General features: G+C 29.2%; 1 protein-coding gene across 1 annotated transcript in view; it reads left to right on the plus strand.

Moving 5' to 3' along the window:
- Positions 1-27,177, plus strand: part of LOC144834902 (uncharacterized) — a 69,234-nt gene that overhangs the window by 33,524 nt on the left and 8,533 nt on the right. Inside the window, exons 3-5 of the mRNA XM_078689884.1 lie at positions 9,983-10,129; positions 14,930-14,979; positions 18,445-18,533. Of these exons, the coding sequence (XP_078546010.1) occupies positions 9,983-10,129; positions 14,930-14,979; positions 18,445-18,533 (286 nt within the window). The remainder of the gene's footprint in view (positions 1-9,982; positions 10,130-14,929; positions 14,980-18,444; positions 18,534-27,177) is intronic.

A 27,177-nucleotide genomic window follows, 5' to 3' on the forward strand; every position in this document is an offset into this window, starting at 1 on the left:
TTAAAATGAGGCTATTGGGCCACATTTACCCTTAAGACATTAAAAAAAAATTGGATGACCCTACTTTCTAATGTCATGTGACCATACTTGTGTCAAAATAATGACATCCTAATATTTGACTTTGGCTCTGTCTAAACTATCAAACTTCATGTGACAAAAAAATGTGATGTACCCATATATGGACATGATGATGTCATATCACTACGATATTTAAATAAGCTGCACTCTATGATGACAATAATATTAAATACACAAACTTTGGATCCAGTTTTAGTGAGTTGGTTTAGTTTATTTAATACTCTTTATGGTTGCAAAGGAGCTGCAGTACAAGTTAGGTTCCTAGTTAAGTTCAAATTCTTATTTCATTCTCTTCATATGTCCTAGCCCCTTCCAATGAGTACACATACATACATAAGTCTTATGTAAATTGTTTTCTTTATACCAACAGTTGAAATCAATGTAACAAGTACACAGTGGATTGTATTTACTTAGGAAGGCAGCCAATAAGTTGTTTTTGATTAAATATTAGTTCATCCTAATTGTCATATGTACATACTCTGCCTGAGGCAAGACTTAAGCAGCCCAGATAAACATTAAATAGAGTAAAAATCAATTATAAACTATACCAATTATCAGCAAATTGGTTTTACAACTATGATAACATTTTTCATGATTTTTGTCCACTTTTTCTAAAATCCTCGATTTGGAAAAGTGGTTATTTTTTGAAAGAATGTAAATCACTTCTTCATTGTATAATTTGTAATTAAAGTTATTTTCTTCAACAAAATTTATAGCAGACCTAAATGAAGTTGAATTTTTAATTTAATGTTTTAAATAACTAAATCTCATTTCTATCACATATATATTTAAGTATTTCCGTCTCTTGAACTGTCAAAATGTTGTTTCATTTTCTTATGCGCTATATCTTATTAATTAAGATATCTAACAATTTTCTCTAAACCTTAATAAAATTATTTCATTTTAATCAATTCTGTAGATTTACTTGTGAGTTTCTTACTAATTTCAGGATATAAGCCTTTCAGATTCATCATTTTGAAATTATTATCTTTAGAGAATTTAATTTTTCTCGTGGAAACTTGTCCTATTTCTATTTGCGAGAGCAATCAAGTAAATGGCCGTATAACCAGCGCGCCTTGTCAGGCAGATAGTGAACGATGTATTGCCTTTTGGCCGACTTTTCTTCATTAAGGGTAAAAGCATCGTGCTAATTAGTTTCTCGGTTTTATCAATTCAGCATTCCGGTGAATTGCTATTATCTATTTATCTACATGCTAACTTGATCATTTATTTATTTTATTCATTGTTTTCATCAAAAATTTTCATTATTATTTCCATCATTATTTCCATCATTCATTATTTCCATCATTATTTCCATCATTCATTATTTCCATCATTATTTTTCTTCATTATATTTCGGCATTATTTTTCATCGTTGTCGTCATCATTGTTTTCATCATTAATTTCATCATTATTTTCATAATTAGTTTCATCATTATTTTCATACTTAGTTTCATCATTATTTTCATCATTATTTTCGTCATTAATTTTATCATTATTTTTCTTCATTATATTTCATCATTATATTTCATCATTATATTTCATCATTATGTTTCATCATTATGTTTCATCATTAGTTTCATTATTAGTTTATCATTATTTTCATCATTATTTTCATCATTAGTTTCATCATTAGTTTCATCATTATTTACAGCATTACTGTAGAATCTAATTATAAATTGATGTAATTAGGACAGATCCTTCTCTTATCCGAACAAATTTAGTGTAATTCCATCAGACTTAGTTGGCACTTGTGTGCTTACACAAAGTGCTTAAAACCCAAGCACAGAGTAACGCCATCATATCGTAATGTCTTTATTTAGGAGAAGGAAATCTTTAGGATTTCATCGTCATGGTAACTATCCTTGGTGATTATATTAATAAGTGTTTTGGGAACATTTAATAAAATGGTGATGATCTTTGAAAATACTAAAATGATTTGATATTATAATTTTAGAATGCGATATAAAATAATTAGATACTATTGTGATGAATGTATGTGTATAAATATTCTGTTGTATAAATATCATACACAGATAGCTAATTTTTTTTTCTAAGTTAATTTTGAAATAGACTTTGAAAGGACAAAATTATTCTATGTGTATTTTATATGATGACAATAAATGGAAGTAATTTTTCACTGAATGGATGAATTGGATTAATTTCGAAATACTGCACTTGTATTGTAATTGTTTTGGTCAATTATTTGGTTATTAAAATTGATCTTTTAGTATATACTGTATAACTAGAACTAGACTAATTTGCAACCCAATCTTTAAAATATACCAATAGTCTTGACTGAGCTGTATTAATTAAAGGTGATTTGAACAAATCCTCGGCTAGACTTCAAGCTCATCTGAGACTGTGCACGGTTAAAAATATAACGAAAGGTGACATTTATTGGCCAAATTATGGCTTATTTGCACCCTAATAGGAAGGACTTAAAACACAACATAATCGGTAGTAACTATTAGCCCTCCTTGAGGCTTTTTAGAACAATTTAAGCCAGTGGTTGCTTTTGTTAATGGTATCAGCTTAAGTTTATTTAGGGTTAATCTAAGCCTACTTCAAGCCTCACTGGTTACCTATGTAATGTAAACAATCCAATTGATTCTACCTGTCAATCAACTTGATTGGCAGATTATCAACATTGTTCGTCCTATTCAATACTCCGTCTTATTAAACACATGCAGTTAAAACAGTAGTAGGTTTTTATAGAGGATACCTTTCTATTTATCATGACAATGTATATATCTTCTGCCTCATGTGCGTTCTTTTGCTGCCTGATGCAAATGCATCGTGGGTAAACATGCAAGCCGCACCCGGTGTAACGCATCTGTAGTTTTTAGTTTGTGTTGATATAGCAGTAAAATATGTGATGGAAACATGGTAATATAATCTCGTTTCTTTGCATTTAACTGGAAAACTAGGCTAACTTGAAATGGGTCAATATCATTATATTTTACTATCTTATAAAAATTAATATTGCAGATTAGAAAGGTTGGAATTTTCAACAATGTGAACTTCTTTACAAATTTAACTGTCGTACAACTTATCTAATTTTTTTCCCACCAATTGTAAACTTTTAACCTTTATACAAATATCGTTTCTCAACATGACAGCACTTAGTAGTGCTCCTAATAGAGGGCATGGTAGCAGACTGTCCCATTGTCAGGTAGGGTGTTGCACAATCCTTATTTTTGTATTTCTCTCCCACTTTGTGTGGATAGGGCTAATGTCAGTTTATCTAGGTATATTACTAAACACCATTGTTGGTTTGTATAGTGTATTTTGTGCCTAGGTTACATGGTTAAACCGACATAGCTCTTCTCTCCGCAGTAAGAGAACAATACGATTGTAAAAGTATTGCAAACAAGTGGAAATACACAAATAGAAACTGCAGATGTAGTATGCTAATCCATACTAGTTGACAACTATAACCTTCTTAAAGCATTGCAAATCAATTAAAAATGTATAAAGGAATAAGATACAAAAGAATGGTTGTTCAAACATGAATATTTTGACCTTAAGGCTTTTGTCATTTTGTGAATATAATGTTTATCGATATTTAAAATTGCTTGCGGTAGAAATGAAAACGTGTCAACAACATCTGAAACTTCCTTCTTCAAAAATAAATGATATTATGTCTTCCAGATATGTTTTTACATAAATGTTGTTATTAAAATAAATTTTGCTACAATATACAAAACAGGCTTTCATTTATGTGAATTAATTTTTCTTCCAAATAAAAGTATGATTTTCTATTGTTTTTTAACTTCAGTACAAATTTATGACATCATCATTATATTATTGCCAGTCTGACCTTGACTATATTGAAATGATATGCAGCCTCTTATGAATGTTAAACATCCACTCAGTTGATATCATAAATGCACCTGTTATTTACAGTAAGAAACTGCCCTAGACCTAGAAGCCATTCTTAGTGCCCTACATTAACTGGCCTATAAGGCCTCCACTATCAATGTTCACAATCAATTCCATCATAACTCACAACTGTGTTTGTCAATGATGAATGTTGTGAGTTCATGTTCTCCTGTCATCACATTCATTGGTATTAATCAACGAGGCATTCTTCCAGACATACCTGTGTGTATGCTTGTTTCTGATTGGTCCGTGCGTTGATCGTCATCGCTTCCATGTGTAGCTGTCAGTCTTGGTCTTTAATGGATGTCTTTATTATTTCTAATGATTTGTGTGCATTTATGTGATTTCTACTGCTTTCAATTATCCGCTGCAAACTTCTTATTGACTTTGAAGTAAATGTTGTGTGAATTATGGGTAATTTAGACATCATTTAAACGCTTATTTTCTATCTTCTTGGTTTAATTTTTCTGTCTCGGGCTCATTTTGATATTAAAATATTTTTTTTTTGGTTTTATCCCTTTAAGCCATTTTATTCTTGTTAGTGTAATGGAAGATTCTTAATATTTGTAAATTGAAATGGTAAAGTATTTAACTCTTTGTAAGCTCTAGTCACTCATAAAGTAAGCACAATCATTCACTAAGTGCGAGGGCAGATTATTATCTAACTCTATGAATACAGTAATATTAATATTATATATATTTATGTATATATATATTTACTCCGGTTAATATTAATCAATCTTCAATCAATTTTATTTTATTTAAAGATAACATTATTTTTCATTAAATATAAAACAAAACAAACACAATTTATATAAAAGTTATTAAAAGATTTCAAAGTCTGTAATTTACTAATTAATAGTTTGGTTTAGTCCAGGTTTGAGTATTTGATAATAATTATTTATAAAATAAAAAATATTTATTGAAAATATGTTTGACCAGTTGACAATATGGCACTAAGTAAGAGCATGACTAAACTGGTAGTTCTTTTTTTTTACGATGCTTTTATAACTTTTTATGCATTTGGTTGATTTTTCAATTTCCATTTTATTTGTTTTGTGTTAGGGCACTAGTGGTCATAGACCCATGTTTAATTTGTAAAGCAATGCAACTTTGCTTAAAGATTTAGTAAAATTTAATCAAATTATTACAAGGTCCACGAAATTACACCATAATAAAAGAATTCCACTTGAAATACTTTAACTAAAATATCTACTTTGAAAGATAATCTGACTGACTTAATTTAATTTTATGTGTTTCTTTATTCCACCGATGAAGTTCTACCACCAAGCATTAAGTTTATACTTAAATTCAATTAAGGACATGCATTGGGTTGAAGTTGGGGTAAATTTTGTACAAATAGTCTTGAACTTTGTAAGATGATCCAGATTGGTAGAATGTGAGAGTTTCAAACTAAACAATAAATGTTTATTTAATTTAATTACTTAAATATGTTTATCATGGGAACCAAATTATATTTAAATGTTAATGGATCTAACTTTACATCAATATATACATATATTTTTGAGAACTAATAGAGTTCAATTTTTATTTTAGTGTATTTAATTTCTATACCGTTGCTTCTAACAATTACAGAACAAAAGCAACATTTGCATGGTACTACCAGCTAAAGATTTCATTTTTTTTTCTTTACTTTTATTTACTGAACTATTATAAAGTATTTGTGAGGTCCAAAAGGTCCCAAATTCTTTTTTAACCATTAAAAACAATTTCAGAATATCAGACTTTCGAGAAAACCGGCCTTATAAGCAAATCCGAGAGTGTCCGATGTTGGTATTAACTTTAGTTAATACAAACAATTTCTTGTGGTAGGTAGTAGAGTAGAAGTTGTATGAGTTTCATCAGTAAACGTTCAAAGCTTCTCGGTGGCCTCCTGCTACTTTCTATCTTCCTATGCGTGCCATTATTTCTTTTGGATACCACAGCATTTTTGGCAAGTACTGTCATAAGTTGGTTGGTCAAAGTTCAAGTGGATATCATATGTCGAAATATTATTATTCATAATGTTTGTATGAAATTGTTTAATAAATTGATGAAGAATTTGTGTTTATTGTTTGACGATGCAAAAGAGCATCAATTTATTTATTTTTATAAAAGTTTTGATGAAACAATGATATTCCAAAATAACATTAAAAATGTCTTGCAACTATTTATGCACAAATGTTAAACTGCAAAATAAAATTTATTTTACATAACTTTTAAATAGAGAATAGAATTTATTAAATTTCTGTCTTGTATTTACAATATTGTAGATGTTATTTTTTCTATTAGTTCTTTTAAATTATAAAAACCCAAGTCATCAACTTCCTTTTAAAATAATAAATTGATATAGAATGTTCTACAAAAACAGTCAGAATTGGTGTAAATGTGTTTTATTGAAATTTACAGTGATTAATCATAATTTGACAATTATTGAAAATTATGTATTTTGACTGAGTTCAAAATTGGTTACGACACATGATCATAGAGTTTGATGTTATCGATATCGTCATGATACAATTCTTAGAATATGTTTATGCCATTTCTTTTTGCGATGATTGATGGATAATATACAAATTAATTTAGGTTTAAAATAATTTTCAACCTTCATTTATTTTTTACAACCAACTTAATAATACTCTTTCAAAAAACAACATTACTGTAGATTATCTAGACTCATTGGTGCAGATCAAAAACATTTGAAAATGAGAAACATTTAACTCTAAATTTTTCATTTTTTGCCAACTAAACACATACTGAACAACTTTGCATTTTTCTTTCAATATTGGTAATAAAACAATCTGAAATATTTTGAGATAAAACATACTTTATATTATATTTTTTGCTATTCAGTTTTATAATGTGTAAAAAGTAGTAAAGCTTTTTGCACTGGCAAAATTATTCCTTGTGTACTAAAATATTCTTTTGTACAATTACTTAAATAATACTACAGATACTTATTTAAGTTTTTACTATATGACAAATATTTTACCTACTTGTATGGTTCATTTGTCTTCTTGCTTAATTGTAATTGGCTAAAGCAGCCAACATAAAGCTTACTAAAATGAATTCAAATTAGCACAAAATACAAAACCTATTATTATCTGGTAGTTACACTTGATCTGTCAGGTTTTGATTGATCTCAAGTTTGTTGTTTGATAAATATGAAATTGTATCCTATTGTAGAATGAAACATATCATAAAATCATTAACATTTTATCATAATTAGTATTATTTTGTACAACTTGATATTGATTATGATTGTGAAATAATGATGATTCTATATACAGTATATATATAATATATGATCTATTGTTTTATCAAAATAATAAAACGGTGAGTATCATTCATTTAGTATTGAAATATTAAAATTTATGTTGATTACTGATACTGGTTGTTTGGTGCTGATGCAAGTTAGTTAGCTAGATCAATAACAACCGTTATCTTCACATTAGTTTGTACTGTACATATAAACAAATTATATAATAATACAGGTGCATGGTATAGCTAAGCATCCAGTCAAATGTCTAAGAATAAAACCTAATTTTCTTCCCAAAAACATTTTGCTTAAATATATATTTTCCTGTTCATTGTGACTTCATAAAACACTTTATCAAGTTTAAATTATTATTATTTTTTAAGTTGCAAAATATATAGGCATGTTAAACTATGTTCATGTTCCCTACATCTGCTTTCAATTAATATTTAATAAAATCATTTTCCCATTCTTCCAAATCCGAACTCATAAAACAGTTCTAAATTTACAATTTAACATCAGCTGTTTATACTTCTCACTGCCACAATAATTTTTATGATATTATTATCTACGTGGAAATACTGCGTTAACATTAATTGAATACGTAATGCTGTAATTAATTCTAAGTAAAGCTCATGGGCTTTTGAATGTATGTCGTACGTGTTATCGAGCCAAGGGTTGCTAAAATGAACACATTTTCTTAACAATATACATACAATTTGCCAGAAATGTCACACACTTGTGTCAAGATTTTCTTTTCAAAATATTAGTACTTTGCTATACAGAATACAATAGGTTTGTGAAAATAAATGCTGTTATTTTGTAATAATTTATTCCTAATTTTAAGTAATTAATAGAATTTGGAAGCAAAGGAAGATAGTTTGTTTTTGTAATTCAATTTATGTTAAAATTATCTCAAACTGTTGATGAATAAATGTATATACTGTATGCCCTATATGTTTTATCATTTTGGTCTTATTTCATAAAAAAAAATAGAAATAAATAAAATATGTCAGATTTGTATTCATTTGCTCGTGATTGCAAAATTTATCTCCCCTTTTTATAGTCAATTTGTCAGTGAACGGCTTTAATACAAGGTCTTTGATCCCTTCCCTTTAAGCTTAAAATCCTGATGCTTAATGACTGTTGCACTACACACTAAGTCTCTATTCTTAGTATTCTCTCAGAATCAGTCAAATTACCTGAATAATTTAAGACGAATTTAGAATTGACAAAACAATTATTCAATATTTCAATTTTATTGGATGTCATGTTAAGTAACGATGTTACTTCTATCATTTTGTTTAATGAATAATTTAAAAATGCAAATCCAAACCGATTATAAATACTAGAACTTTATTTATTTAAGCTCGTCATCTTTGAGGCATCAAAATATGCAAAAAGATACTACAACACCCATGAGCCCTTCCATTTTTTCAGTATATTTTGAACTGCACAACTGTAGTTTGAACCACTGTTGAACCCATTCAAACTAAGTAACTTAGACATGAGTGCGAACACCCTTTAGTACCTTAGACATGGGTGCGAACAGCCTTTAGGATTACAAGTTTGTGTAATTAACTGTAAAACCAATTCTGCATGTTATTGTCCACGTTCATGTTCTGGATCATACTCTATTAAGTCATTTTAAAGATCTGCATTTAAGCATGAAAAATGCCAAAATATGTTAACAGAACTCCAATTTAGACAATCCCTCCAGCAATTCTGCAACTAGAGAAGTGTGTCTGTGCATTGGTAGTAGTTGTGAGCCAGTCTTCCTGTGTGCACTACAAAATACCTTTTTATACTTTTCATTTTCTGAGAAAAATGTCTGTTTAATCAAATTGTTTTGGTGTCTGTGTGATGCTATGTATTATTAGCGTAAAATAATTTGAATTGTTTATTCGTACTATAAATAAGTTTAAATTTAAGTTTAAATTCAAAAACATTTCTTCAATTTATTTTTTGTAGGATAACTTTTTAGTTTTGGTCATATTATCCTTCTATAATCATTCATTTCCAGTAGTTACATACTAATGTGTAAAGAAATAGCAGACTAATGCATTTGTTAGGAGGCAGTTGTAGATCAACCCACAAGGAAGAGAGAATTAAAATTATCTCCACCAAACATTATAGCTTTACATACTACTGTATAATGAATACAATGATAGACTATGTGAATTTGTGAGGAGACATTTGACATATCAACTCGCAAATACAGTAGTAGAGTTAAATCATCCCCTCCTCAAAATTCTAAAATGAACAGTAATGTACATTATGTTACTTATTTGAATGAAATGGCAGACTGTATTTGGAAGAGTAAAGCGTAAAAGTGTTTAATCCCTCCCCAAAAAGCCTAAAGGTTGTGTTAGCTAAACTGTATCAAATGTATCTAAAAGAGCTAACCTTGTTTTAAACCACATTAACATGTTTTTGTAACATTAAATGCTAATTCTAATTTCTATTAAGAAGTATTGAGACATACTACTACATTAATATGTGCATCATGTGCTTTGTAAATGTGAGCGGAATAAGATCACATTAATTATTGAAATCATAGAATAATAACATTGCTACTTTCTTTGTGAATACATATGTACCTCTTATCACATATTATTATGTAGTGCATTACTTTAAGCTCTGTCTACACTATCAAACTAGTTTGACAAAAAATGTGTGATGTGTCCAAATATGGTAGTGATATGCCCAAATATAGTAGTGATATGACATTTTAACATATTCTTTGTTTTTATCTTGATATAGTTGAACAAGTTGACCGACGGACGCAACATAAATTGTCTGAGCAAAAAAGACGAGAAACTATCAAGAATTCCTTTGAAAACCTTAAGAAGGTTGTACCAGATTGCCAAAACTTAGCAGATCAAAACCAACAAAGTGTCTTACTTAAAGGTAAACTTGATTACTTTCACAAAATTGATTAAAAGAGGTAAATAGAAAGAGCTACAGTATTTTTTGCACTAGCTCCACTAGTTTGGAACCAGCTTCCACTCCATATCCGTCAATGTAAATCTCTTAAGCAATTCCATTCAAGTCACTTCTAAAATCTCACCTTCTTCAATAATTCTTGTTGGTCTTTTAGCGCTGTGAGAATAAATAGAGCTTTATAAAAGTTTATTATTATTATTTAATAACATAAAGAAGGAAAATCTAAACCGTCCAGTAATTAATATGTGAAATGATAAAGTTGAGAAAATCTGCAAGATTGAAAAAATATCAAAACCAGGAATCGCACTTGGAATCTTCTGTTTGACATATGCAGACATCCCACTGGGACCTGATATTGTGTTTCAGTCTGATTGGTTTAGAGATTCTATGTGCTCACTTCTATGGTTTGAACTTGACTACTACCTTCATTATCAGTATCATCATATTATGTTATCAGTATCAATCATTAATCTTATCTTCAAAATCATTAATCTTCATATTCATTATTGTTACATCAATCATCATTGTCACTATAATCAGTTTATCATCTGCAATGACATCCTCATTGTTAATAAGTTTTAAATCATTGTTACCTAATAGTAACAGGTGTGGATTCAATTTCACAAATTGTAATGCAAAAGATAGGACATCAAATTAAGTTCAGCATTTTATTTCACCACTTTTAAACTCTGTCTACACTATCACACTTTATGTGACAAAAAAATGTGGACATGATGTCATATCACTACCATATTTGGGTATAGCACTACTATATCTGGGCACATCACACGTTTTTTGTCAAACTAGTTTGATAGTGTAGACAGAGCTTTAGGCCCTATTTCAAAATCCTGGATCCATCACTAAGTTATTGATTGCGATGATAGAAATGTTAATAATATTAATCTTCATTTTCATCATTGATCGTTTTCAGAATTATTAAAATTTCCAGTCTTTATCCGATTTTACGTGAATATTTAAAACTGAAATGCATATTTTGTTGCGTATCTGTTGTCCTTTGTTTTACACCATACCTTGTCACCTTTAATACGCATCTCAGCTTTTATCCCCTGCAGAGTATGTTATCAATTACCTCTCTCTATTTGAATAAAACATCTCAACATGTTTACTATTAACATTGCATGTAATTATTCTGCCTTTTTACGTCAAATTTAGTTTGAAAATTTAGCAATTCAAATACTATTTTGTCATATTTATAGTTATTTTTTATTATATTAATTATTTCATCAATATGAAATTGTAAATATCTAAAATAAACAAATGATGTAATTTAGTGTTTCATTTTGCTTAATTACTGTACATTATTATTTTCTTCTTTTTTTCTTAATTTTTGTTTTTAAACAAAGTTCTGTATTTTTCATGGTAAAATAGATTTTTTATGTCGGTCTATAAATAGCTTCATCATCTTAGGCATCCTAGTTTAAGAAGATTGTACTTGTTTATGGATTTAAACCATCATCAACAATATTCAAAATAGTAATAGATATTTAATATATAATAAAAAGCTATTAAAATCATTCGGATATGTTGCCCAATTTAATTTCCCAGAATAAAAATTAGCATGCAATCTTGTGACATTTACAAGCATGGGTTTTTTGACCTTCTGCGTAGCTGCCTCAGATACCGAACTGGAGCAAGCTGAAAGGCAATCAGATTCGGGGTCAGGAGAAGTTCGAGGCAACGCTTTTGCTAGGGAAGGTCCATCTCAAGTTGCTTAGGAATTCCAGCTGGCCTCCGTTATTATACTCAATTTGATTCACAGCCAAAAGTTTCAGCCTAGCCTGCTAGGATGCTGCAGAGTTGTTTGTTTTTCTATTTTCTAGCTTATATTATTACTGTCATGAAATTCTTAATATTGATGTTTTCTTCACTTGAAGAAAACAAGGTCTTTTCAAGTAACTTTTGTTGTCCAGAATTATCATTAAAATAAAATAAGCATAATATCAAGATTTCTAAATGAAATGTGCGGCAATTGTATAATTTGACATTTGTGTGCAAACTTGGTTTCTTGTTTTCTAAGTTTTAATCAACTTTTGTTTTTCATAACTACAGTATATCTATAGTATCAATAACATTTTTAAATATATGCGGAATTGATATTAATTTAATCTGTTCTTAATTTTAACTAAATTGATTACCTTACAAGAATTATGTCACATTATTCACGAATTATAATTGTTAATCATTGATGCTGGTTTGAGGGCAGTACACTGTTTTTGACATGTTCAACACATTCAACAACAAACAACATTTTTTGATGACATAATCTTTCCATCATTGTCTAAGTTTCACCACATTTTAACAATAAACAACAATTACATGTTGACATTATATTTCTGTCATGATCTAAATTAAGATACAGATCTTGCGTTAAACCAAAACAAACAGTAAATTAGTGGTGATGGCATAGTACTGTAGACACAAATAATCTATCAAGCATAATGATTTGTTTGGTAAAATATTCACATAAATATTTAAATAGCTTTAGATTTTGCATAATATTGACAGCTATCGTGTGCCTTGTGTCAGATGATTGACCTCAATTTAGCCTATATCAATAGATTTAAACTACAACTTTTCATTTTCTGTTAAATAGAAACATTTCTGTTTTAATTCATGTAAACAAACTAGAAAATAATTTTATATTTATTCGACAGTCTTTCTCAAGTTGCTCAAATAAAATTAATACTGGTTAATGAATTCAGTATTTTTGAGAGTAGTCGTTAGTAAACATAATGTTCATTAGTCACCTTTTCTTAATCTAATTTATAATATTTTACCTCACAACAAGTTTTTGCTTTTCTAACATCTAGGCCTACTACTACTCTCTTTCCCAACATCTACTCCCTTTTCCTTCCTTCCCAAGGACTGTTACTCCTTCTTTGTCATCCCGTGACCTTTTCTCCATCCTAGAATTGTTATCATTAATCAATATATCACTCATAAACCTACAAACTAATAACCAATACTGAATTTAAAATTTGACGTTAATTTCGTTTGTAAGCCTAGAAGTTTATTGACCTTTCAGTAGCAGTGAAATGCTATTCATCTCGTGCCTTTCAAAAAGCACTAATTCTTAATTCTCAATTACCTGATGAATTAAGCTAAACTAAGTCTCGGATAAAGAAACTTAAGCGAACGTTAAGCCATCTTCAAATTCGAATGCTACAAAATATGACTCAAAAGGAAAATCTGAAATATGTTTTCCTTAAAAAATATGCATAAATAATATACTTTTTCTGTCATGTCTATAGGCCTTGTTCTTAGTAGAGGAGGTATTTATTTAGTATCAATCTTTGTCCATTTTGGCCGACTTTATTTTTTTTTGTTATTATTTTGGGTGTTTTAAGATTAATACTTAAGCATTAATATAGCTTCCTTTTTTTTTTTTTTACAAATTGAAACTTATTTCACTTTTACAAATAGCGTCTACTTTCCAAATGCAGTTATGCAAGATAAAGATATTTAACATTTAGAGACAATTTGTGGAACACTCGCTGGAAAGTCCTTAATTTGGCTAAATAGCGTAATGATGGAGAATGAATAGAGAATTTGTAGATTTTACATATACTGCATCGACGCCATCAATGTGATAATTATTATGACTCGTAGACAAATAAGTCTCCATTCTTTGCTTATTAAGACTGATGAACAAAAAATTGGACAAAATTTTTAGCTTAATCAGCAAAATAAAACACGCTTTTTCCGTTGATTATTGGAAAATCAGGAAATAGTCGACAATGTATTGATAACGTTTGGACAATTTTTATGTATATTTGTCGTTTAGAAATGGGATTTCTAGAATAAATTCCTGGCTTTAGTTTGTGAAAAGAATTACTTATTTTCTTGTTAGTAACTATTATAGTAATGCAATTTTACATTTGTTATCATTATTGTTGTTTGTTAATCAGTTTCACTTTGAAATTGGATGAATTAAAAGTGTATGATGAAGAATTAAAGAAATTGAAACTCAGTTCAAGGAATTCTCTATTTGTTATTTATCATTTTGAAACCAATGTCCGCAATGTCAACATTAATTGCCTAATACAACATCAACATTTAAATTCTGAAACATTGAAATTATAAATTCAAATGTTTCTATTCCGAAGTTAGATTTACATTTATATGGTAGTGATATGCTCAAATATGGTAGTGATATGCTCAAATATGGTAGTGATATGCTCAAATATGGTAGTGATATGACATCATCATCTCCATATTTGGGCACATTTTTTGTCACATGAAGTTTGGTAGTGTAGAAAGTTAGATTTATAATGTTTTTCCTGGTGATGCATATTGGCATAATAACCAAACAGAAATGTCAGGGAGTGAGTGAATACCTCACTGGGGTTCATAGGACTATACCATTAATTTATAGGGATGCTCAATATTTTCTTTAACCTTGGCTTGTATTTTTTAAAACTTAGCTGGTTACAAATTAAGACATAAAATCAATTAAAATGACGTGTTCAATTATGTCAATATCAAATTACTTACAATTTCCCAAAGGAAAGCTACAGCCTACTTTCGGTTTTGCTTTTATATAAATTCTATTTATATATTTAATATTTTTATATATTATTAGAAAAAAAAAATTTCATGAATTTATTAAAATATTAATGAATTTTTACACTTTTATCATTAGTGGCACTGGCACAATTATGTAGAAAATTTAATCTAATTCAGCTTTTAATCGATGTTAATAAAGTTTTCTTCTACTTAATATTTGTTTTTTTCTTAATATAGCGCAAACTTTTATTGTTGATATGATTGATAAACAGCATCGACAGAAATTGGTGAGTGATATTGTCTTTATTATTTTTTCTTATTACCAGTAATTTAATCAAATTGATACATAATTGTATTATGAAGGTCAGGTTTACGGTACATGTTTGTTGTGTAAAGAAGATATATAACTTCAGAATACTTTGGGACATTCTCAACTTTACTTAACACTTAAGTGTTTATTGGTCATAGTATTGCATAATAGTACTTAAAGGTGACATGGTTTACCAATGTTGTTCTAAAAAGGAAATTAAGTATAGTATAATGACTCAATGTTTCGGTTATGTAAAGAAGATGGTATACAGTAACTTAAAAACCAAAATATCAAGACATTCTCAACCTTACTTTTTTATGGTATACAGTATTTATTCGCCATGTAAACTTTTTGCATAATAAGCTGTAAGTCAAATTTTTAAAAATTACAATAATCCAATATATTTTCTAAGTTACTAAATCTAGTCTTTTTTGATTGATAACTGTTTCCTTCAATTTATGTAAACTATCAGTACCACTCTTAGAGTTCCATGCTTAGATAGTACCTAACGATTGGAGACAAACAGATAAGGACATCTAGACACGCACATGAACGGAAAGGTCCATCCCCTTGTGGACATCCCCTCCCACTATCTTGTTGCCAACTGTTGATTTTATTATATGAAGTCTTCCCTCATGTAATTGCTAACCCCATTTGGAATATGGCAGATGGTGTATTACCTGTGTTATATATTCCTAAATTCATCTATTATCCTGCCTAAACCCCACTGGACCTGTACCACACCAGATGGCTCACTGCCTGCCAAATATCTTTGCACAAATCATGTATTAGCTAGTTTACCCCCACTGGACATGGTAGAGCAGATGGCAAACTGCTTGCTATATTCAGTCTAACTAACCCCCACTGGACTTAACCAACCAGATGGCTCATGTGTGACCTAGCAGTCACTGATTATCACCAATTTGTTTGCTAACAGAGTTTTCTCTGACCACTCTCCAAGGGCCTAGGTCCTGTCAACAGCCAAATATATATCCATAAACACTAGTACTTCTAGTACATGACTTTTTGTGTCATTTAAAGTCCCTGAAGTAAACTTACTTAAGTTTGTTGCAATAAAGAAGTAATTTTCTAACAGTTTCAAATTTCCATCTGTGCCTCAGTCAGCTGTGAAGATTAATAAATCTTTTTTCATGCTTCAAATTATATTCAAATTAAAATTATTAAAATTAATATTCAAATTACTATTCAAATTAGGCCTACTATTCAAATTAAAATTATTAAAATTAATATTCAAATTACTATTCAAATTAGGCCTACTATTCAAATTAAAATTATTAAAAGTAATATTCAAATTACTATTCAAATTAGGCCTATTATTCAAATAAAAATTATTAAAATTACTAATTAGTAATTCGTAACAATTTGGATCTTTTTTCGAAGTAGAATAGTTAATTATTGTCATCATGAAATACATAACTATTTAAAATTGCATCTTTATTTTTAAGGAAATAATTACTTAGAGAATTACTTAGATAATTACTTAGAGAATTACTTAGAGAATTACTTAGATAATTACTTTCAGAATTACTTAGAGAATTACTTAGATAATTACTTAGAGAATTACTTAGATAATTACTTAGAGAATTACCGTGTTATTGGTGGAAAGTACAAATGATAAGAAGCAATTTCAAAATACTTCATCAATTTGAATTTGATATGAACGTTTCCGACCACCTAGTAAAAATAGATTGCAACATGTCCTGGTACTAACAGTGTCATAAACTCCAAACACTGAAACCAAACAAAATCTCTAAAGGTCATAAAAAAGATGCCAATTCCATACTACTAATATGATTGCTGTAAAAATTCTTATTTTCCAAGTTTATTTGATGTTTTTAGGGTTTCCTTATCAAGAATACTTAATTTTCTTTCAACATTTTATAGACTATTAAAAGTATGTCTGTGCAGCAAACTTTATCAACAAAATTACTTTAGATTTGTCAAATAGCAGGTGGTTTGGTAATATTCTGTAATGGTGGTATTTTTGACATTTGGTACAGTAATTTTGGATAGTATTGTGCTAATATTATATCATTAATGTAATATTTACATTTTTTCCTGTTATTAACAAATCCCCTTTTGTAGTAAATGTGATACAATTTGCTTGTTTATTGCTGCAAAAAAATCCTTTTTTTTTTTTATTTTCAGTATGTATAAAAGTAGGTCAAAAAATACTGAAAGTTCCCTAACAATACAATAGAATATTCGTTGACATGCATTATAGGCGCCTTCACTTTAGTAAATTAAAGAAAGCTAATTACCTTTAAATTAATTTATTGTGCAATAATTAACAAATTGTTCCCATCTGTTTTTTCGTTACCGAAAGTTAAAATTTAAAGAATATTCCTAAAATAAGTATATTCTCGACTGCAGGTCTATTTGATTACGTTAATTTATTTGTATAGTGAATAAAATGCGAAACAGTAAAATACAGGGAGAAATAGGAAATTGGTTAATAGTTAATATTATTAGTAAACTGTAGTGTGAAGCCAAAGTAAAGAGGAGAGAATTATATAAAGCCTTCGTCATAAGAAACAGGACACACGCTCCGAAGATATGTGTGTGTGGGTTGCGTTGTACCTGTTGGGACCAATTTAGGCTTTCTGTAATATTATTATCTATATTACGCAGAATCCTAGTTCCATATGTTTTAGAGGATGCACGTGCCGTGGCGGCGTGTAACAACATGATGTTAGGTATTGCAGGGTGTTGATTGTAGAGGCGGCTAATAATTGAGTTATTTTTAAGAAGGTTAGCATCACCGATTAATTTACTTGTCATGAAAAACTTACATTGACCATTTGCAGAAGTTTAAACAATAATTAAAATAACACAACACAAATATATTGATATGGTTTTCATCATGTGTCATAGAGTACATATTCAATATACTTTATTTCCATTTAAAATATTGAGGGAAAAAACAGAATAAAATGGATTTAGGCAACAATTGGACCATAACCATTGCAAAACAAAGAAGTTATTGAAGATAAAATAGACTAGAAGAAATTATTAATTATTATGTTAGTCTTATGTAGTCTTTAGATTAGATTAACTTTTAGGCTTTTCTTTTTGTTATTTTTATATGTATTTTTATATTTATATCTATATTTTCATCCTGTAATTGATGTACATACTGTTGGATGTAAAAAATGAAATACAAAAATATAGATTAGATACATTGGTATGATATTGTATACTTGTATCGGAAAATCACACATTCATTCATTTTATTTATTAATTTATAGTATCAGATATTGAACAAATTTATTTTTTCAGTACAGTATAATAATTATTTTGCAAATTTACTTTGTGTTTGTAAAATGAGACAATAAAATATCTGTTTTACCTAAGTAACTATAGTCTTACAATTCTTTGCTGAATGGCTATTGATATTTTGTTTTTACTTATTCATTTTCAGAAAGCCGACAACTTTGAGTGTCTAAAATCAAAGAACAGACAATTAGAACAAAATATCACAAGAATTCAACAGGAATATGAAATATTAAGGTATGTTCTACATTTACACTTGCATTATTAATGTAAAATTTCAATACATTTTTTAAGCTCTGTCCACACTATCAAACTAGTTTGACAAAAAAGTGTGATTTTGCCCAAATATGGTAGTGATATGACGTCATGTCCATATATTAGCCACACTTTTATGTCACATAAAGTTTGATAGTGTAAACAGAGCTTCAACTTTCATTCTGAAATGAAATACTGTATCATAGTTGATAACATGCAATATGTTTGTGTGTTGTTTATATACTTGACCGTTCAACACTTGTTGGCGCCTTGATCAAGAAAGGGGCGATATGGTTCACTCATTGTATTACTCATGCTCCTATTGCCCCTCATTTGAGAGTCAACCTAGCGACTTAGATGTCAAGAGTCGTACTTAACACCTGTTTCATCAGTATAGAGGACTTAAAATTGCCAGATTGGTCAGAATAATGTTATACCCTTCTCCCTTCCTCATAAATTGAGTAAAGAAGGGGTTGCTTAGCTTCCACAAGTACAAGGCTTTCTGTTGATCTCCCGACTAAGCTGCAAAAAAAGTTTTCTACCTCTTTATTTTAGTTACAAACTTTCTCTTGATCCTCAGGATACAATGCAACCAAAATATTTTAACTCTTTATTTTAGTTACAGGACAAAAAGGAGGTTTGAGTATTCCTACTTCTATTATTCTTCACAAAAGATTCTGGTTTAAGATTCATAACTTAAATAATAAAAAAAAATAAAAATAATTCTTTTTAGATTTCTTAACCAAATTTAATTATGGTAAAATAAAAAACATGTGTATAAAGATACTATTTCAATTTCCCCTATAAACTGTTCTACTTTTTTGATTTTATATATTTGTTATTACGTGTTAATAACTGAAGTTATGATATTTAAATTGGGAAGGAGGTGACTATGATATGACATAACCTTCAACATAGCATGTTCAATATGATGTTTTATCTATCATATCATCAGTGAGTCAGTCAAATTTTTACAAGGACAGTACCACACCAGGTTGTGTCTATGTTATATATTTTTTAAACTTTAGAATGTCTGTTATAATTGACAAATAAATCCTGAAGAATTAGGTTTTTTTGGCCAAAAAAGTTCTTGTACTGTCAGGATTGGAACACAATGACACCATGGCTACAATGCCACTACAGCACCAAGTACAGCAAGTAAATTTGTGGAGTGAGAAATTAGGGACAACATGTGCTGTGATATTGTACTGAACATTTATACTGTAAAAAAAGAAAAAGAAAATTTATTTTTCTCATTACCGGTAATTGTATTGTTAACAATTGTAGTTTACATTGAAACAAGGTTGTTATGATTATATAATGATATTTATCTATTATCTATGACGTATTTTATCTTTTTATTATATCTTATATAATTTTATAAACAAACATTTATTATTACATAGTAAAACATTATCCTTATTTGAATTGATATTTTGCTACATGAATGCAGGCATGTTATGTCAACTCATCATTTTGAAGGATATTACGTAGAGCAGAATGACATTCATTTAAAAACGGTTTCTGGCACAAGTTTCTTAAATTACAGTTGTTGCTATAGTGATAGACACTAATCCGCAAAATTAGCTGAAAAAAATGGAACACTGTCCCTGATTTTGCTCCTTCTCCTGGGATTAGCTTGGGAAAGGGGGACGTCGTTGTCATCCTTAGCCTGCTGCATGCCAGGTGCTGGGTACTGACAGATCTATGTAGGTCTCTCCAGTACGACATAGTACGATAGCGTTCTCATTGCAAGCACTGCTTGCGTTTCCTTGCGTGCGGAAGTGTATGTGTGATGTTTTGATCATTAACAACCTAATTTTTAACACATTCCAAATGTGAATTATAAATAAATTTCATAAATCGAACGTCAATATGCGCCATTAATTAGAACACTAGTTGAATTAAACAACCCCAGTAAAGAGGTCAGAGGTCAGAATCGGTAGGGCATTACCCCTGATTTCACCTGTTTCTCAAGACATCTTACTGAAAGGGATTAATAATGAATAAGGGGTAGTTTTGGGCCATGTGTCACCCCTTACCATAAACTAGCGTCCTTCGGGACCGGTAAGGGACATAACGTCTATAAATTTATTAGGATCGATAGGGTTTTGGGGACGATTTCACTTTCTGTGACCTAATTGACTAATTCACACCTTAGTCAGGTGCTCTGATGAAAGGCAATGTTCAGCCATCTTTCAACATCATTTGAATGACGTTGGAAAAACAAAACATACGAAAATTAAATTATCTTCAAAAAGTCATTTCAAATACTACATTTGGAAAGAGTTTATCTTATTTCTATTACATATTTTCACTTTTCATTTACATGAATAAAGGTCTTGGTTTATTATTAGTAACATAAATAAATAGGTTATATTTGTCTAGGTACTAATACTTATGTCTAAGTGAGATTTTACCAAATTTAAAAAATCCAAAATTGCCAGTAAGTATTTCAAACAAGGTGTTAACTTTGAATCAAAAGGATGGGTTGTCCAATGTAAAAACATATAAAATATATATAAGATAAATTCTAATGTTGTGTTTTTCCCAAATTAATTTCAGCAGTGTAGGCCTGCAAGTGATTTACATTTTGTTTCATTTGAAGATTTCCTCCTACTAATAAATAATTTGTAATATAAACACAAAAAAACGTTTGTAAATGTTTTAATTTAGATTTACTAACGTACAGTAACATGTGACTATAATCCATTAATTGAGATTAAAATTGTCTTTATGCTAATAATCTTTTTAAAAAATCCCATTCTAATATTGAATGTCGCATTAAAAAGTGTCTTTTATGCAAAAAAAAAAGTGATCACTTTTTATATCATTATTAGCAAGTTGTGTTATTCATAAATGCCGTAGGCCGTGTTGTGTAGCTTGTATGCATTTCACCACTGAGTTCTTGGCAGTCTAAAGCAGGTTACAGCAGGCTTTCCTCAACTACTTTCCTTCGATACAGCATGCCTTAGGTTCTTTTCAAATTTTTAATTTCCTAGCGAACCCAGAAATCATCTTTTTCTAAATCATTGTATAATTATATTACCGGAGGATCTGTTAGTTTGTTAGATTTCATTCTGTTCTTGTAGCTAAAGATTTCTTGAATGTGTTTAATGGTTTTTAATTTGTTGTGTAGAATAATTGTAGTTAAATGCCAGGCCACCTGTCATGCTGATTATCCACCATGGGTCATTTGAATTAACAAGTTATTAATCAATGAATATATAATATTGCACTTGCACTGAGGAAGGCTTTATTTATGCGTTAAACCACTAATTATACAAAAAGCTCTATCTACACTACAAACAAAATGTGATGTGCCCATATCACTACCATATTTAAGCATATCACTACCATATTTGGGCACATCACACTTTTTTTGGTTTGATAGTGTAGACAGAGCTTTAGTGTTACCTGAAAGCACTGCAATTTATTTCTGGCTGTTTTTATTTAGCTTTTTACTTTATTTTGTATCTCCATTGAGATCCAGCCACTGATACCTACAGCATTGTAAATTTCAGTAATTTGCCTTTTGATGTATAATAATATATAGAATATTATGTAACTGTATAACCTTACTGTCTATCTAATGTTTTGCTTTACTCACTTCCACATTTTAATATTCATTCATTTTTTCTCATTTAACAGGCATATAAATTCCATCAATCAACAATTTATTTATTCCTATTCGGCTTATTTATCTTGTTAATGTAGTCATAATAATACAGTGCATTGGTTATGGTTAGGAAAGTATTATTTTATAGTGTACTTTACCTATAACTATCATTCAAGTTCTACTTTGATCATAGTGTAATTGATAAATTTAGAAATATAATTTTTAAAAATTCCAAATCTCAGGTAGACTAAACCTTTCAAAATGCGAGACAGCGACTCTTTAAAGTAAAATGAGATTGTGTCATTGACCTTTAGAGATGATCAGGGTGGTGGGTCAGGAAAAAGGTTGTAAATTAAATCATTTAGCTGCAGAATGGGTCAGTTTATGGTCACAGACTACTTCCGTTATCAAAATCAACAATTTCCCCAAGCAACAACCGCTATGGCCTACATATACCGTCACCTTTACAGCGTATCAGTGTCATTTATTTCCAACTTAAAATCAATTACTGTATAACACACAGAAATTTAAATCGGCTAAACAGATTTTCAAATTCCCTGTTGGTCACTAGTGTTCATATTCTGTTTTTTATAGGACAGGATTTCTAGCGTAATAAAATCATTTATTTTTTCAGATGAGTTTGTTCAAGAGACAGCTATTTGCAGATGAAATGTTTCTTTTTTCTTGGTTGTTTGAGAGTTTATTTAAATCTAGGACAGTGAAGCAATTAGAACTGATATTAGTACGTTACTCATGTTGGTAATAGGCTCAATATGTAATAACATTACCATTACGTTCTTTTACATCCACAGTTTACATGCGAAAACTGGAAACTCTGACAAAATATATTGATCTGAAAAAACGCTTTTTTGCAACATCTTTAAGTTCTTTATGTGACAAAAAAAAATGTGATCATGGACATGATGTCGTATCACTACCATATTTAAACATATCACTACTATATTTGGGCACATCACACTTTTTTTGTCAAACTAGTTTGATAGTCTGTCTTGCTAGTATAAGTCACCCACAATACTAGACATTTAGTATCTTAAAATAATTTAAAATATATAATAAATTTAAAAAACAAGAATGTTTACAATAAATACTCAACATGATAAAAATAAAGAAACAAAAGTTCTCTTGTTTTTGCGAATTAAAAATGTATACATTAGGAAAGGTGTACTGAGAATAGTACAGTTTAACTGAATATTTGCTGTCATTTTGTTTGTTCTATTCAATTGTTATTCAAAATGGTGCAAGTTTTTTACAGCATAGTTTATGGCTTGTTTTGGATTTTGGTTTTCTATCAATTATTGAGGGCGGTAGACAAGTTTTCTGAATTGCTAATATATAATAATTGTAACTACTTTGTAGTTAATATTTTAAGTAAAGCTTAACTATATGATTTTTGGATGAGCCCCTAAGTTTAAAGAACACTAAATATGAATTTGGTAGTACAATAATTATAACTGTTATCACTGTTTTTCTTGAAATAATTTCATTTGGATCCTAATATTATGGAAGATAGACTCCGAAACATTACTGAAAGTACCATTTTCAGTACTTTCGATCTATTGGATCAACAAAAAGGAAAAATCTATCTTCTATCACTGTTGTTGTTGACTCTTTCCTGTGTTTTATAGTTTTTATATTGACAACTTTTTAACAATTCACATGTAAATTGTGAGATTTTCCACTTTGATGTTGTTGCAACAAAGACCAAACTTAGGTTAAGAGAGATGACTAAGTACCAGCATTGGGACTTAAAACAGAAATAGAACATGATAATATTAAAACCATGGTAATGTAATTCCATCCATGTTTCGCAATGTGGAAATTATTAAATAATTTTGGAAAAATTAAGCTCTTTAAATGTAACAACCTCTGGGAAATTATGAAAACAAGTGCAAATGTTAAATACAATGTGTGACCTCACCTAGTGATATCATAATATGTGTGACCTCACCTAGTGATATCATAATATGTGTGACCTCACCTAGTGATATCATAATATGTGTGACCTCACCTAGTGATATCATAATATTAATTCAAAATACTGTGTTTTGTTTTGGACAACTACTGTACTGTATTTTATTCTGGACAATATTACTTAACTTTTAGGTTATTTTATTTTTAGTTCCCTTTTCCATAACTTTTTGTTAAAATAATTTAGTCATATGGAATAGATTGATTGATTGATTATTAGTTGGAATTTTGTGTCCAGAAAGTGAAGAAATTATTTTCCAATGTAGTGGTTTTGAAAATCTTTGTTCGAGTCCTACAGTATTTCATATTACAGTTTAAAATGAAGAAGAAAGACTATCTTGTCTATTAGTCAACTGTAGTAAATATATTTGATTACTGCAGTAATGTATGATTTAGTTTGTTTGCTAGCCAGTCACTGCAAAAACAGTACTGGAAAAAAGGTTGCTAAATAATTTTAAAAAAGATTAATAAACAATATTTAGTTACTGCAGTAACTGCAGTAGAATAGAGTACATATCTTTTTTAATTTCGTTTTTACACTTTAGTGTCAGTTTGTTTTGAATATGATAATTTAGTTATTTCAAACAGTTTTCAGATGTGTTCCTTTATTATCCCATTCATTTGAATTTAGATATATTTTTCTCAATTTGATTAAGCCTACAGGCTATTAGGCAGAATGTTTATTTTAGATAATAAGATATTTACATAACCTAATCCCTCGATTAATAATACAAAATTTTACTTCGAAATAGAAACGAAAAAAGCGCATAACCGTTCATTTCGTAAAGAATAATGCGGAAGAAATCGTTTTGAATTTATGATTAAGTTTAGGATGTACACTAAGTTGTTGGATATTTCACAGACGTGGAATGAAAAGTTATATTATCTGTAGTGGGTATGCCTCCCAACAGGTCGCTAAATAGAAAGTTGTTGAAAAAACTTTTAAATTATATTAATTTGTAAGTGACATATGGAGACCCAGTAGGCCAAAAATGTACAAGGATTCTGCCAAGCCTTTTATCATGGCGTCTGTATGATGCGTTTGGCGGCGGCAATGATGTTTACTTGTGTTTTTGCATGAATCTTGTTATCTTGGGTGGCCTAGCATTTTTTAATTTTGTCTGCTACCGGATGCCATGTCAGACATCTTAAAATTATTAATGACTAATTTCATAGGCAAGATTGTTTTGTATTATTTTTGTTTGTTTTTTAAATATATTATAAATAATACTGGAAATAAATTATTACTTCTAAGGTATGGACAAGAATTTAATATGTGAATAAAGACATCTACTTTTATTAACATATCCATTTAACAATCAAGATTATTATTTAAATGAAGATTAAAACTGAATAAAACCATTTATAAATAATTCATCATAGCAATTTGTCTTGCAGCAAACCCTTCAAAGAATAAACTTGTATGCACATTTTCCCAATGATAGATATTATTGTCTTAGCATTGTTTACCAATGTTTTTTTAATTCATTCTGGTAAGTCTCGTATTCATTTACTGAACATAGTGGAATGAGATGTTAGTAGCTCATTTTAGTAAGCCTCTGCATTATGTGGTAGGGTGGCCAGTTCCTTTCCATGCATTCATACAGTGGCCTACAGTATATAAATACATTCTAGTACAATGCAGTTTAATCTTGATTTTTTTTTGTTATTGAATTGTTAAACAAAAATATATAAATATTTGGAATATTAAAGTATAATCCCAGTTTTAATGAACGTAATTCTGTTTTCTCCAACTTCCATAGTAAACATAACAGTAGGACTTTATTTACGTTCTATTAAAAGGAAGAATTTGATTTTAATTTACTTCATAATTGCAAGACATTCAGCTTTTTCCTAAGTTAACATAAGTATGTGATCTTACGATTTTGCCAACTCAGACTCAATAGGTCAAAATTAGTTCAAACACCTATTGTCACTAAGATGTTAGAAAGCAATATAATTTGGTTTGCTGGGTCATGATTTGTCTCCTGAAATAAAGGTGTCTGCTAAATCTCTGTCTCCACTATCAAAGTTTATGTAACAACAAAAAATGAGCAAAATTAACAACTAAACAAAAGTACCAAAGGGTGACAGGAAAAAAATGCAAATAGTAACAAAGACTTAAAAGCTTAAAAATAATTAAAATGGCTTTAAATTTTAAAGAAATTAATTTTTATGTATATTATTTGTTATTGTTGCGGTACGAAGATGAGCAGTATTTTTAAGACCGGGGAAAGGTGACTAGATTTGGGTCAGGGTCAAATGTCAACTAAGTAACATACCAATGGAGTTAAAGTAAAGTAGGCAAAATGAGTATCAGGGGAAGATTTGAAATGTGTTAAGGCCTAAAACGTTGCCACGTGAGTGGTCTATCTTGCCTCAGGATTTTTATATAACATCTGTAACTGTTCAAAATTGAATCATCAGAAGTTAATAATCTAATAATATCATGTTACTTGTGATTATAATTTGATTATTTTTTTTCATTTCTTTCAATTTTTTTTTCTGATGAATAATTAAATTAAAAGTATACTTTACATCTTATGAACTATTTTTAACCAATAAATCTGTATTTTATTCCTTACACATCAAATGTTTTACACAAAATAGTGTCTTTGTTTTGAAAGTTTACTAAGGTGAACATGCTGGTGGTAGAACCACACATTTATTTTTTTTTAAAGAAAAAAAAAATTAGATTTTTTTTCTAGTTGATATTAATATTTATCATATTGGTGATATCGCTGATGAATGTAATTCAAATAAAACATTTTACCAACTAAATTATTTTAGTTTTTGCAAAAAAAAAGTAATTTGTAGTTACTGAAGGTACTTTGTAACTGTGTAAAATAAATTAGTAATCACTTAGTTTAATAACCTGTTTGGAAGTCTCTAATTTAAGTACTGTACAGTAATTTTAAGTTCTTACTGAAATGTATTTTTAGAATGTTTGATCTGTGCACGTCAGAGCATTTTAAATCAAAGCTGCATTTTAATAAAAAAAATATATTTAAAATCGTG

Source organism: Antedon bifida, chromosome 2 (assembly GCF_963402885.1).
Source record: "Antedon bifida chromosome 2, ecAntBifi1.1, whole genome shotgun sequence".
Taxonomy (NCBI): domain Eukaryota; kingdom Metazoa; phylum Echinodermata; class Crinoidea; order Comatulida; family Antedonidae; genus Antedon; species Antedon bifida.